Source organism: Rana temporaria, chromosome 5, assembly GCF_905171775.1.
Source record: "Rana temporaria chromosome 5, aRanTem1.1, whole genome shotgun sequence".
Lineage (NCBI taxonomy): Eukaryota > Metazoa > Chordata > Amphibia > Anura > Ranidae > Rana > Rana temporaria.
The window spans coordinates 333,247,433-333,262,675 of NC_053493.1; the positions used below are offsets into that span (position 1 = coordinate 333,247,433).

The following is a 15,243-nucleotide window of genomic DNA, read 5'->3' on the forward strand; positions in this document are numbered from 1 at the left end:
CTCCCCCCATCCCTCTAACTAGCCATCTTTCTTGTTCTTTCTCTTCCTTTTTCTTTGTTCCTTCGCCTCTTTTCTTCACCTTCCATGTATTCTCTATTTTTAGTCCTTCTCTTACTCTCTTGGGATCAGTGGCAGTGCTGGGGGGGGGGGGGGGAGTTCTTGATCAAGGTCATCTGCTGATCTGAGAACTGAAGTGGGGACTTTTAATGGGAACTCTAATCACAAGCAGTGTTACTCACTGTGTCTCCGTGTTCACGGTGTCTCTGACTTTGTGGTGTCTCGTAGCAGTGACACCTCTACAGAAATTCGGAGATAGGGTCTCCTCCAGCTCCTCCCACTTCACATTCCTCACCAGTCAGCTGACCTCTAGTCTCTGCCCCCAGCCATGCCGTGAACTGAATGGGAGGCTGCAAAGAGGCTGAGTGGTTGGGCACAGGCTCCAGGGACAGCCCTGCTTTGCGAGTGCAAAAATGCTGGGAGAGAGGTGCGGGCTTCAGGAACAGCCCTGGATTTAGTAACCCCTGGACAATCATTTGAACCCCAAGGGGGTCCTGACCCCCAGGTTGAGAACCACTGCTCTAGAAGGATTTGACGATTCTTCATTGTCGCCTAGACTACATAACTGCGGCATTAGTTTCTCAGCATGCTAAAATCTGGAGGAGAGCTGAGAAAACAACTTATGCATACTACAGAAAAAAAAACAAAAAAACTTTCTTCTAAGAAAGTTGCGGTCTCTCCCAACATAATTAGAGAAATGGGTTATATGTGGCATTCCCAATATAGCATAATATTTAAAATTTTAATAAGAGGCACCAAGATATGAAGGCATAGTTGAGAGGAACACCTTGAAGGTATCAAGAACACCTTTAGGCACAGTCAAAAAAACAAATAAAATGTGTTGCTTCACAGTATATGGCTGGTAGTGTGGGAGGTCAGAAGTAACGCAGAGTTCAGGGGTCAGGAGTTATTTCAGTGTTCAGAGGCTAGTAGTAACGCATAAATTCTATAAAAAAAATGAAGGCAATGGCATGCACAAAATTGTCTATTAAACACATATTTAACTGGCACAAAAAAGTTCTATACAGTGTCAGTACATTTTAGTGTATACTCTCAATCACCTCTTTGGAGGCCCCATGCTCGGTGCTAGCCAATAGTGATAATGGCTGTGATTGGCAGGCCAGGACAAGCAGATCCCCACAGAGAATGGAGATCCTTGCATGAAGGCACCATTTTAGCCCATCCAACCGCCATTATTCTGCAAATAGGAGATTTTGCCTCCGAGCTCTAAATAAATCAAACTTTTGGCCTAACCTACATTTTCACAACATAGAAACTTCCATTAAGTATTTTGTTAAATGGAAAAAAAAAAGTTGAATTAACATCAATGCAATTTATTTCTGTTTTAAAAAAAAAAAGCAATGCCCTTAATACTTTATTTAATCTAAAAAATAAATAAAATACTCACCGGATCAATTAGCTCTATTGTTTCCGAAAACTCTGGGATGACATCCAGCGTTCCCAGCACAGGATTAGGTTCCAAGAGAACAACTTTATTTGGGGAGATCAGTTCACAAGGTAGGCTTCTATTCTCTTCCATACTGTAGAACGTCTGTTCCTCTAGGTTGTTTAGTGTGCTACAAAAGGTATCATCACTAAGGAAAGTGTCAGACCAATTTAGGAAACTTCCAGACTGCTGAAACAGAAAAGGGCACAAAGCATGAAGATCAATATAAAGCAATTCTGTATACAGAGAAAATCATAGCTGAAGAGGGGGGGGGGAGGAAGGCGGTGGTCATACAACATGGCTGCAATCTTAAATATAAAACAATTGTGATAGACCCAATGTTATAACCCGTAACAAGATTTCTGCTTAGACCAGAGATGGATTCTGGTTACTATGGGACCACTGGATTTTTTATATCACTATTTCCCTTTGCATGGTCTTCTTCAATAAGCATGTATACAGTACATGCAAGCCCCATGGAGGTTGATGGTCAAGGTAAGGACTATAGAAGCCATAGATGTATCAAAATTCAGCTGGTTCAGAGATGGGCCAAATTTCAATCAGTGTGGCCGTCCCTGCTGCACAGAAGTCAATCATTTGAGCAACTTCCTTCAAAAGGAGAATGCTGCAGCCGCAACTGTCAGAAGACAATGTCCTAGCAGGGTGAGAGCTTGCATGGATGGAGGAATCGGTCTTTGTTTTTCCCGTTCAGCCATAATGTACACTACTGTCTACAACAGGGTGCCCAACCATTGACCTTCTGCTCTGGGATGGCAGGTCAGCAAGCCCAGATCACAGGTTGACAGCCTGTCGTCGTCTCAGAGCATCAGTGGATGGAGCTGGTGGTAGAGGAAGCAAGCGGCTGCAGAGCTGCATAAGGCAATGCTTCCTCTATAGTGCTGGCTCCTGTCCCAGGTGGAGTCATACACCCCCCGTGCAGGTAAACCACAGTGCATCAGTGTGAAAACAGCCTTCGGCCCATCTCAGACAATGGGTCCATTTAGGTCCAACCTGCTGGCTTTTAATAAGGACACTTACCTGTCCTAGGCACCCGCAAAGTTGCCCCCCCCCGAGGCCGATCCCTCGATCCTGGGAGCTCCCGGCGCTGTCATCCTCACTAAGGGAAACAGGCTGTGGAGCCTTGCGGTGTTTTCTACTGCGCATGCGTGAGTCTTGCGGCGCTTTGTGAATGGGCAGCTGCTTTCTGGGATACACAGTTCCCAGAAGGCAGCGCACCCCATTCCCCAGAAGAAAAAAACGAGGACGACGAGGAAGAAGACCTGCCGCGGTATGGGAAGAGGCAGATTAGGAAGATCCGCATAGCAACCACCAAGTAAAAAAAAAAAAATGTTTCTACTTTTTTTTGCTGGATTTTGGCGTTTTTTTTTTTTTTTTTAGGGTGGACCTCCACTTAAAAAAAAAATGGTTTAATTCTGAAACATTTCATTTCATTATGGCCCGCGAACAAGTAATTAACCGCTTGCAGACCATATACATACAGTGGCAAGGTGGCTCCCCTGTGCAGAATCACGTACCTGCAAGTATTTCTGCACTTCCGAATCTGGGGCGCACACGCGTGCTACCGGTGACCTGCTCCTGCTGTAATTGGGCACAGCGGGAGCCAATCAGCAGGTTCCAAGAAAAGCAGAACGGTGGTCTGCCTACTTAAATAAGGCAGATAATTGTTCTGTGAGAAGGGGAGGTAGTGACCCTGGGTTTCTAAGCAGGAACACAGGTCTCTGCCTTCTCACAGTACAAGCACACCACACACAGTTAGTAATCACTCCCTAGTAACATATTTAACCATTGGATCGCCCCTGATATTAACCCCTTCCCTGGCAATGTCATTAGTACAGCGACAGTGCATATTTTTAGCTCTGATCACCAAGTGTCACTCAGGCCCCGTACACACGAGAGGATCGATCCGCTGAAATTGATCCGCGGACCGGTTTCAGTGGATAGATCCAATGGTGTGTACAATCCAGCGGATTTTTTCCCCGGGGATGGATTTCCAGCGGATCAAAATCTCTTAACATGCTAAGAAATCTATCCGCTGGAATCCATTCCAACGGATTGATCCGCTGGTCTGTACAGACTCACCGGATCAATCCGTCCGAATCCATCCCCCGCATGCGTCGTAATGATTCGACGCATGCGTGGAAGTCCTTATATGACAGCGTCGCGCACGTCGCCATCGCGGCGATGGCGCGACGCGTCACCGCGGACGGAATTCCGCGGGGATTTTGATCTCATGGTTAGTACAACCATGAGATCAAAATCCGCCAGAGGATTTATCCGCGGAAACGGTCCGGAGGACCGTTTCCGCGGATAAATCCTCTCGTGTGTACTAGGCATTAGTGTCCAATTTGTCCGCCGCATTAGTTTGCTGATCGCCGCCATTAATAGTAAAAAAAAATCCCGGAAATCTATCTCATAGTTTGTAGACGCTATAACTTTTGTGCAAACCAAGCAATATACGCTTATTGGGATTCGTAGCAGAAAACATGGCCTAAATGAATGAAGAAATTTGTTTTGTTTTTTTCCAACTATTTGATTTTTTTATAGCAGATGGAAATTTTATTTTTTTTCCCCAAAATTTTCAGTCTTATTTTGTTTATAGCACAAAAACGTTAAAACCGCAGCGGTGAGCAAATACCACCAAAAGAAAGCTTTATTTGTAGTAGGAAAAAATTTATAAAAAAAAGGGACATAAATATTTTAGGTACAGCGTTGCACAATTGTCAGTTAAAATAACACAGGCGGTGGGCACGGTTAGGCGGCACTGATAGGAACTCATAATTGGCACTGAAAGGCTGCACTGATGGGTACTTATGGGTGGCACTGATAGGCATCACTGGTGGTACTGGCAGGCATTTCTAATGGGCACGGTTTGGCTGCTGCCTGAGCACTGATTGGCATATCCCTGGTGGTCTAGGGTGGCATACCTGGTGGTCCTGTGTGGGGGTCATCCCCATCGCCTCTCCTCTACCCGCGTCTGTCAGACGCAAGTGAGGAAAAGCCAATAAACGGCTCTTCCTGTTTACATCATGATTGGACACGGCTGAAGACGTGGTAAAGAGCGTCCGTCAGATTGGTGTGATTGGTGTCCCAGCAGGGTGAGATCGGTGTGTCGGTGTGACCGATCGCCGCGCTAGCAAGTTACCGTGCAGTTGTCCCGCTGGACGTCATGACGCCCAGTCAGGATAACTGAACCACCGCCTGCCCGTCATTCTACTATAGGCCGGACAGGAAGAGGTTAAGTACCGTGATTTGTACATAAACATTTTTCTGAAGTACGCAAAGCGAAATACCTGTACAGCGTCGCTCAGGCATGTTTGGCTTAACACAGTACTTTAAAGAAATTGGAATTTTGGTCCTTACACTGCCTTATGGAAAGAAAACATACAAAAAATGTAAACTGCTGACCAAGCTAAAAATCTTTTAGGACCTGAAGCAAAAACTGTGCACCTGGAAGAAACGGTTCTTTGAGATCCAATACAAACATACATATGTTTTATACCGCAGGCTGCATCTTTTGAAGAAATTAATTAGGCGCCAAACTAGGAATTTCAAGAAAGCAATTCAATCATCCTACGCTTATACCAGGCAGTGCAATAAGCAAGCAAGACACTAATCAATAAGGCAAACTGGAATATATACTGCCACTAACTGAAGGTATACTATACATTAAACTCATCATTATTTTTTTGTATCATTATACTAAAAGATAAAAAGGAAATTAGAGGTTGTATATCTAGGCATGTATCTTTATTGAAAGCTGAAATTTGTTCTTTGCCCATGAGTGCCGCAGATCATTACTGCCTATCCATCACCTACTCAAGTAGAATTAAAGGGTTTGTTCAGACACACGCTTGCCACACCTCTGAAAAACAATTTATGGTGAACGGCTTTTCAGAGGTCGTTTGGCAGGTGGCTATAAGGTGATGTGTCAGCCTGTTTTGTACAGGTTTCCCAGACAGAGCTGCTCATATATCCGTAATCTCAGAATCTGCCGACTCTTGCAGCAGGAATTGTATGCCCCCAATAGCCCGAGTGGCACACTGGCAACTGTCACAGCAATCCCCAGACATATGCCTTGAATGTAACTATTTTGATAAACTTAAAATTAGTGGGTTAAATTTCTCCACACACACACACACTTTTTTTTTTTTTTACACACACACACACACACACACACACACACACACACACACACAAAAGGGTTTTTGAGCCTGCAAATCTATAGATCTCAACGCTTCCTCTGCTCTTTGCCTGTTCTGCACTGTTATCAGTTAGCATTGTTCCAAGTATAGTCCAAGTGTGGACTATACAACACCTTCTCTCTATGTTATGGAGGAAAGGAGAGAAAGATGTGGTTTGAAGACCCAAAGTGACAACACTGCTGTTCCATATATACGGTACAAGTGAAAGTGGTCACCTTAGAACAGAAATTGGGTTACTGGCAAGATCACCACCAAATAAAAGAAGCCTGAAAAGAAGCCTGAAAAAAAAAAAAAAAGAAAAAAAATGCATCTAAATCCCCCTTTCACACTTGTGCGTTTTTCTGCTAGTTTCCCCAAGCTAGACTATGCTAAGTCTATGCATGGCAGCTTGTAAGACAAGCCCGCCAACTCAGAGACCCCTCTAACAGAGGTAAAGGCCACTAAAGGGGCCACCTTCTGAGATAGTGTCAGGAGAAAATCTCTCTGATGTTTCCAAAGGGAAGGTTCCTGAAGAACCGAGAGCACCAGAGCCAAAACTCATGGGGGAAGAGATGGGCTAAGAGGGGAAAGTATATGACAAACCCCCTGCACAAAGAGGTACCCACCAGGGAACGGGCCGCAAAAAGGCCACTGAAAGAACACAGCCAAGGCTGAAATCTGCGTCCAAACGGTGCTTTAAGCAATTTGAGATCCACTCCAAGCTGTAAAAACAGCAGGCCCCTGGCCACCGAGTATGTCTGTGGATGCCACTTCATCTCTTCGCACCAAGAGATGTAGGCCTGCCAGGTGCGACGATAGATCCTCCGGAAGAAGACTACCGTGCCCTCAGCATGGTTGAGATGACAGAGTTGGACAGACCCCGGTCACTGAAAGTCTGGCTTCCAATAGCCAAGTTGAGCAAGTCAGTGACTGTACAACAGGAGGAAGTATAGGACCTCAAGACAGAAGGACCTCCCGCCCTGGCGACCGCCAGGGTACCTCCGCTACGAGGCGCCCGAAATCGGTGTACCAAGGACGCCAAGGCCAATCTGGAGCAATTACAACCATCGGGATCCCCTCACCCTTCACTCTATGGAGCAGCCGAGGAAGCAACAACAATGGAGGAATGGCATAAAGCCGCCGATACAGACCCCACCGGGCCACCAGCGCGACCGACGCGTCTGTACCAGAGCACTAGACCTGGCCACTAACTTCGACACCCTTGCGGTGGAGACGAGCGTCCAGGAGATCCTTGAGTGGAGAAGCCCACGGCGAGCCCTGGCCACGTGACGACGCAGACCTTCCTGGGCTTGAACCCAGAGTCAAATGCATACAGGGCAGGCAGTCTACCGCTGAGCTATAATCTCTCCTGCACTGTGAGACTCACCTCCTGCAAGGGAGCCGAAACACCCCCAAGCACAAATACCAGTCACCCTGGTCCAGCATCTGGCGACTCCAGTAGTCCGCCTGCCGGTATACCCGATGGTAGACCGAAGCCACGGCCGTGGCGTTGTCCGGCTGAATCCAGATCGGACGACCTTGCAACCTCCTCGAACACGAGGAGAAGCATAGCCTGATCACCCAAAATAGTAGGACAATGAACGGTAGACAGGGTCCCCAGCACCCAGGCGGCCTCCCACCCAGGTACTAACCAGGCCCGACCCTGGGTAGCTACCGAGATCACACGAGAGCTGGCACATTCAGGGAGGTGTGGCCGTAGGTCCACGCAAGTCCAGCGACTCAGGGCCGACTGGACCCCCCAGGTGCCCCCACAACCCGCGAGGCTGGCGACCGTCGTAAACACCGACCACTGGATGGAAGAAACAAATTCCCGGACAGAAAAGTCAGGGATCTCCGTCACCAACTCAGATCGACTCTGACAAGGTGGCACACCTGAATCTAATGAGTTCAGAGACCAGAGATTTTTACCACCTGGACAGTATTTCCCCTGGAAAGTCCGAGTGTGGAACTGGGCATACAGGGCCAGATTCACAGAGGAGATACGACGGCGTATCTCCTCTCGTATCTATGCGGCCGATTCATAGAATCAGTTCCACATAGATAGCCCTAAGATCCGACAGGTGTAATTGACTTACACCGTCGGATCTTAGGATGCAATACTTTGGCTGCCGCTGGGGGGAGTTTGCGTCGTATTCCAGCGTCGGGTATGCAAATGAGGATTTAAGGCGATCCACAAAGTTTTCCCGTCGTTACGTCGTCGCTAGTAATTTTTTCCCGTCGCAAATTTACACCTGCTTTAACATGGCTTAACTTTAGTCGAGCCATGTTAAAGTGGCCGTCGTTCCCGGGACGAATTTCAATTTTTTTTTGTTTTGGCGTAAGACGTCCGGGAATACGAATGGACGCTACGCACGTCGCCGTTCTAAAAAATGAGGTCACATCGCGCAAAACACGGCGGGAATTTCAAAACTGAGCATGCGCAGTACGTCCGGCGTGGGAGCGCGCCTAATTTAAATGGTACCCGCCCCATTTGAATTGGGCGGGCTTGCGCCGAACGTGTTTACGATACACCGCCACAAGTTTACAGGCAAGTGCTTTGTGGATCAGGCACCTACACTGAAAACTTACGGCGGTGTAACGTAAACGGGTTACGTTACACGGCCGCAATTCTACAAGAATCTGGCCCACAGTACCACCTCGAATGAGGCTACCCACAGGCCCCAGACCTGCATGTACCCGGAGAGAAGATTGATAGCATGATGCCAATACCCTCATCGCAGACTGAAGAGTCTGCAATTTCTCCAGGGGGGAAGAAGGACCTTGGCCACCGAGGAGTCCGGATCAACCCTAGATAACTCCAGCGTAGAGTCGGAACCAGGACAGGCTTCAAATGTTTAGCACCCACCCAAATCTTCGGAGCGTCTGAATGGCTATAAACACATTCACTAGGTCTGAGACAGAATCTGCTCTCAGAAGAAGGTCGTCCAAGTAGCCCATGAGGCAAAGCCTCGCTGTCCCAACAAAGTTAGGATAAGTGCAAGCTCCTAGGTGAAAACCCTTGGTGCTGACGCCAGATAAAAAGGGAGGGCCACAGACTGACAGAAGCCCTCCCCCATCACGAAGCACAGAAAATTCTGTGACGTGCAAAACGGGACATGCATGTATGCATCCATGCAGAACTACCCAACGTTCAAAGGTATTCAGGGCCAGAGGTCCATAGAAAACCCACAAACCTCCCGTCCTACAGGAAAAGTAAAATTACCCCGCAGCTTAGCAAGTCCCACACTGCCCAAGGCAGACCAACGAGCCGGGAGAGGAAGACACGAGTAAAGAACTCTGTTCTGTGTATAGGAGTAAACCCTATCTAGTACTCCGAAGAGACCACCTTGCAGACCCACTGGTCAGAGAGCAGGGAGGTTCACTGAATTGTGAACCCGTAAGCTGCCCCCCCCACCTAGAGCAGGGAGGGAAGGCTACATACAATGGCAGGGTTTGGGTGCCGGCCTGATCGGCTTACGCACCCAGGGACGGATTAGTCCCCCAGCTGAGCCTTTGTCGGCCTGGGAGGGTTGCCCTTTAATAATACATACACATAGGGGTAGATTCAAATTGCCCGGCGTAAATTTCTGCGGGCGGGCAGATTGGTGTTAGTGTCCGGAATCGAATCAATGACTCTCTTGCTGAGTAATGGAGTTAACCACCACACCACTGTGTGCATAAAACCATCTCTGAAACAGAAACCCCGAATAACCAGGGTGCAGCATTCAACGAAGCATCACAGACCTATACGAGGCCCTGGACCAGCAGGTCCGCTAGCCTAATAACTTCAGGAGAGAGTCGGTGCTCCTCCACTGTCTGGTGCAAAATGCTCACTCTGTGAGTGACCGAGACCCCAGAGTAGTGGCCACAATAGGCCGGCGACTAAGTCAGACCCCAGCATGGTAAACATGGAAAGGGCCAGTGCTTTGGATGTTCTAACATTAAGATCCATACAAGCGGGGACTCCTGCAATAGGGAGAGTGGTCACCTATACGTGACACCCGGAGGGTCCACCACCGGAGAAGAAGCCCACCTCTTGAAAGGGCTCTCCTCAAAGGGGCACTGAACCGCCAGGTGGTGAGGGACTACAAAAGCCCTCAGCGGCTTTTCTCATTCCACATCTTAGAAATTATCGAAGAAGGGCACAGAAGGAAAAAACCTACACAGAGCGGTCCGATTTGTGCGATTCAAAAAAGACCGAGCCCTCGGCGGAAACACAGCTGCACTATCCAGCTTAAGAGAGTCCCTTACAGCAGTGAGAAGCGCACCCATAAATGCCTTATCCTGCACCGACCCAGGTACCTGGTCCGTGGCTCCATAACAGAGCATTCCCCAGGGGATAACGGGGGGAGGGGGCACTCTTTTAACCCCCGCCCGTCCGCAGTCAGCCCCCACCCTGGCACCAAAGTGTCCAGGGCTAACAATCAAGTATCTGTGGGAATCCCAGGTGCTAACACCTGCTGCTACCACCAGCATGTTGGGGGAAGGACCAGATACTGACTCCAAATATTAAAGACATTTACATAGTGTGTATGTAATAGATGTAAGTGTATGCACACCTGTCTATACAAAAAACTAACACTCCTAGGCCCTATTCAGGGCACCTTACCCACTTGCTGCGCTGACCAGGGGTACCCAGGGGACTCACCTCAGGAGGAGACTGCCCAGCGCTGCCGACCACTCTCAGCACACGGTGTGTGGAGAGGAAAAGAACCGTGAAGGAACTGTGCGGCGTCTGCAGGGACCTGTGTGCACCGTAGGAAACAGCACTAGGGGTCAGGACTGCACAAAGATGGCCGCCGAGCGTTTAGAACGCGGCCACAGGAAAATGGCCAACCGCAATGTAAGCTGCACATGGTGCGGCTACGACAAAATGGCCGCCAATGGGAGTTTTCAATGTAATTGAAAACCTCCCAAAAAATGGCGCCATGGAAGGTGTCCCCCCCCCCCCCCCCGGACAGCGTGCTTTAGTAATGCAGCAGAGGGCAAGGAGCAGGGAAGGGAGGAGAAGAGGACCCCCGAACCCCAGCCGTACCAACCCACCGAAGCAGGAGGGACTGTACTTACCCGTCCGAGTGAGGACTGGCTGACGCATTCCTGACAGAAGTACAACCGCAACGGAGGTAGCTGTCGGCCCAGTCCACTGTGAGTGCGACAACACCACAGCCCAGTCATATGTGGACCTCGGCGCAAAGCTCACCCGCCACCCCAGGAGTCATGGGGTATTGCCTGGCAGACCCAGCCTCTATGCAAAGGTGTGCCCACGCTTGCTGGTCGGACTGAGTAGACTACAAGGATCTATATTATTCAGCCTGTTTCTCAGCCGACAGTTGAAAGAAGATTCTTCAACTAAATGAAATAAAAAATTTCGTCAGGGCCCAAAGGGAACCATACGTCCTTCTGCTTGCTAGGCAGAACGAAACTGAGGCTGCATGCTGCAGTGAGGAGGGTTATGTCTGAAGGGACTGCCCCCTGGGCGGGGCTGTTCAACTCAGATAATTAAATACATGTTACATTAACAAACATGTTTCTGCCTAGTCCTCTCCTGTAAACAGGGAACATAACCCACTTGTCAAGATTTAAGGAGCGGTGTCCGTCCATAGACGATAAGAGAAATAGATTTTTAAAAAGAGAATATATTTGTACAAATTGCTTTGTACATTCAATGAAAGGACCAATGTCATTAAAACATTTTTTACTTGCTTTTAACCACTTATCTACTGGGCACTTTTACCCCATTCCTGTCCAGGCCAATTTTTAGCTTTCAGCGCTGTCATTGGAGACAGCAGATCACGTGGTAAAGAGCCACTGTGATTGGCCCTTTATCCCGATCTGTGATCAGCTGAGTCTATGTGGTTTTCATTTAGAAATGACATTCATTTTAAAATTGAATGATAACCCCTTTCCGCCCACGCTATAGCGGTCATTGGGTCAAAGCACAGACTTGAAGGGGTTAACACTCAATATTAAAATTAAAATGAAATTTCTGAACGAAAACCACATCCACTGAAAGAAATTTGTTCGATCAAGAAAAGTTCTCTATTCTGCTCCTTCAAATTTTCCCTTCACTGTGGTTTAAAATGAACATCAATTTGACCCCACTACCAATAAGAAAGTCGAATGAACGCTTAAATTTAAAAAATTTCGAATGAAAATCTATACGTGTATGGCCAGCGTTAGATGTGCTAGCAGATATTATTATTATTATTATTATTATTATACAGGATATATATAGGAAAAAGGTGTGTATCTCACGCCAACCAAATGTATATTTAAGTGTACAAAGTACTACAAAATAGTAACACAAAATAATAAGGTAAGCTGCACCCCAAAAAATCAGTGTGAACTGAAATGTGTGATAAATGAAAAGAGGGTAGGGGGCGCTAGAATTAATAATTTGTGAATAAACTTAATATATAAATATCATGATTAAATAAATCACACTAATAATCAAGTGTTAAACAAATGAGTGATGTGACAATGCCCAAGTTGAAGACCAACAGACTCAAAAAATGGATAAACAAAATCGAAGTCCAACAGTGCAATTCATTAATGTGGTGAATACCACTAGCACAAAAGTGACTGGCTGAAAGTCCTTTAGTAAAGTGCTGTGTGCTCAAACAGTATCTTTCAAATCCACTGTAGATATGTTTACCTTCACCGACTGAAAAATCACCCAAACAGTGCTCAAAAGATGAGGATGGCACCTTACCAGATGATGTTGACCCTTTTAATCAAAAAAGAGGTCAATTACAGCGTATAACACAGGTGTATGGCTTCATATAGTATTCAGGTTCCTTGAATTTGACCAAAACTCCGGTAACAATGAACGGAATGAAGGAGAGAAACCGCAATAGTATAATACTGTTTTATTAAAAGAAATATAAAAACAAGGTGCCAAATGGCTGCTTACTTTAGTTGGTGCCTTAGACCCGGCATTGAGGCTGGAAAGCGTGTCAATGGTGGAGAGATGGCCCCGAATGCTGGCGTGCGTTCCTCCTCCAAGAATGGTGAACCATTCTGTGCGTGACCAGGTACCGCCTCGACGTACGTTTCGTTACCACGTCATCAGGAAGCGTACCTGGTCACGCACTGGACAGATAATATATGTCCATCAATCAAGGATATATATAGCCAACTGTTGGTCAGCAAGTCTTGCGCACCTATGCTTCATGTCCCACCACTGCGGTCGTGCAAATAATCTACCCTGGAGCTGCCACTTAAAGTGATAGTAAAATGTAAAAGTATTTTTAATGAAAACTATTTTTTGCCAATTTAAAATACTTTTACAGGATATATATAGCGCCAACAGTTTGCGCAGAGCTTTAAAACATGAAAGGAGAGACCGTACGATTACAATTCAATACAGATTTAGATATTCTAACAATTTGAAGCTGAACTCCAGCTAACACTTTTAATCAGTTACAGCAAATCGTTTTTTTTTTTCCTTTTGGGATAAAGGTTTTACTTAAATAAAATCTGATCATTGTATTCACCCGTCAGTGATTAGTCTCATGCTTTTAAAGTGCTACATCGGCAGGACAGCTTGCCCCGAAAAAAATAAAATAAAAACACACACCACACACAATGGAATGCCATACTCAACAGTGTAGTGCAGTGTGATGCAAACTACCACAATGTGCCTCTGCGGCCAAGAGGACTTTGTGTCAGGTTGTGAAATTTCAATAAAGTTTCCATTAAAAAAAAAAAAAAAAAAAAAAAAGCAGGCAGTGCAATGCTCTGAGATTGGCAGATTAAAACCACTGGCATCCTACCACACACCAGCAGGTGCATTCTAGTGAATGAGATTTTAAGCCATCTCTGATTTAAAAAAAGAAATAAGATTGAAGTAGAGTAGCAGTAAAGCCAACCAGGGGGATTTTACCTCTCCCCACGCTAACCAAAAACGTAAAAAAAAACACACACATTTTATCAGAACATACACTTTAAAAAGTAAAATGATTACGCACCATTGTCCCCATTAGCACATGTTGTATAAAGTACTTTTTTTTTCCACCTACAATGTACAATAAGTCAAAGTCTTATTGTCTTGACTTTGACCCCTTGGCTTAGTAAACGCACTCACAGCTGTCACTTTCCCATACTGCCCTCTGTCATTAGCTTAGCTCACTCAGCCACCAATACTACCACCACCAAGCAGACAACTCAGTATAGAACATATTCAAGCCTTGAAAGGAGGGAAGAAGCAGCAGCATGCAAGAGAAAAATAAAAAAAGAAGAAGAGAGCACGGCAATCTTACAGATGACAATCTCTTTCTTCTGACTTCATGCTCAGCTGACATAAGCAGCAATTCAAGCTCCTTTATCCGTTTTTCTTTATCTGGATCGTCGGCGTCGACAAAGGGCTGCTGAGAGAAGCATGGAAGAGAACCGGAGAAGAGACAGGAGAACAGGTCAAGAAGACAGATAGAAGCGATATCACAGTCTTAGCATAGGGAAGCACCCCATAATCAAAGTGATTGGGTCACAAGAAGTCTTCAGCACAGATAGGCGATAAGTTTTAATGCAAATCGTATGGCGGCTACAAAGAGCAAATCAGGTATCTATACTAGAACAAAATTCTAAATATGTCATATGTGTTATAGTCTTACAGGTTAATCTCTTAATTCTCCTACAGGTAAAATTTGCAACTAAAAATACAGCTATGATGGTTAGACAGAATGCAATATGTTAAATCACTTCTATGTAATAAATTATACTACTAATAAAATGTATTATTGCTAAAAATAATTTATACTACCAATATAAAATTAGTTATAATAAATTATACGAACAAATAATAAAATTGGGTTTGTAACTAAACATAACATAACCATTATGTGGACCCATCACATGAACACAGCAAGAAAACCTGTCACAAACCTGGGTAAGTCAAAGTGACCATATAAAGAAAACAAAAACTGTGAAAATATGTCTGAAGGATCAGCATATCCAGAGACATAGGCAGCTGAAGTTATTTGCTAATCTCCACAGTGGTGTGATGTCACCTGGTTCGGTACAACATGTCGTCACACACATCTCCCCCAGCCCCCCACCAATAATTCTGACTAAAGCACATTGTTGCCACTGACAGGTTTCAGCTTTCACCAAAGATCACCCTTCCTAGGAATCAAGGCCACTGGAAGGGGAGGGGATGGGGGGGGGGCACTATTTAAGGGAAGATGACCCCCTAAAAAAAGGACAGAACCCACTTAGAACCCCCAAGTGTGGCGGTGATGGTGATGTTGGCATTTCAGCAGGCACAGAGTTAAAAAGCAAAGGTGAGGTGGGGATGGGCAGCATAGGTGATCCAGGAGATAGGTAGATACTTGGTGACCCTAGATCCCAGCCCCCCACAAAGCAGTGTCACAGGGTGCCCAGGGATAAGGAAAGCGGCAGGGGTGCAGCCAGGAGCTGGGTTCTTCAAGTCATGGCAAAAGTTTGGCGCAGCATGGTCTCTATTGCAAACAGCCGGTACCCGAGTCTACCCTCCCCTCCTATCCTGGGCTATGAGCACCAGCAAGCCAGCACTCTCCA

General features: G+C 46.2%; 1 protein-coding gene across 7 annotated transcripts in view; it reads right to left on the minus strand.

The window, feature by feature from the left end:
- MYBL1 (MYB proto-oncogene like 1) overlaps positions 1-15,243 on the minus strand; it is a 79,365-nt gene that overhangs the window by 20,075 nt on the left and 44,047 nt on the right. For 3 of the 7 annotated variants that reach the window (XM_040354346.1, XM_040354342.1, XM_040354345.1), the window contains exons 8-9: positions 13,968-14,075; positions 1,466-1,693 (exon numbers count right to left, since the gene is read on the minus strand). In XM_040354346.1, coding sequence (XP_040210280.1) covers positions 1,466-1,693; positions 13,968-14,075 — 336 coding nt within the window. The remainder of the gene's footprint in view (positions 1-1,465; positions 1,694-13,967; positions 14,076-15,243) is intronic. The other 4 variants (XM_040354343.1, XM_040354344.1, XM_040354348.1 and 1 more) reach the window with 4 other exon arrangements.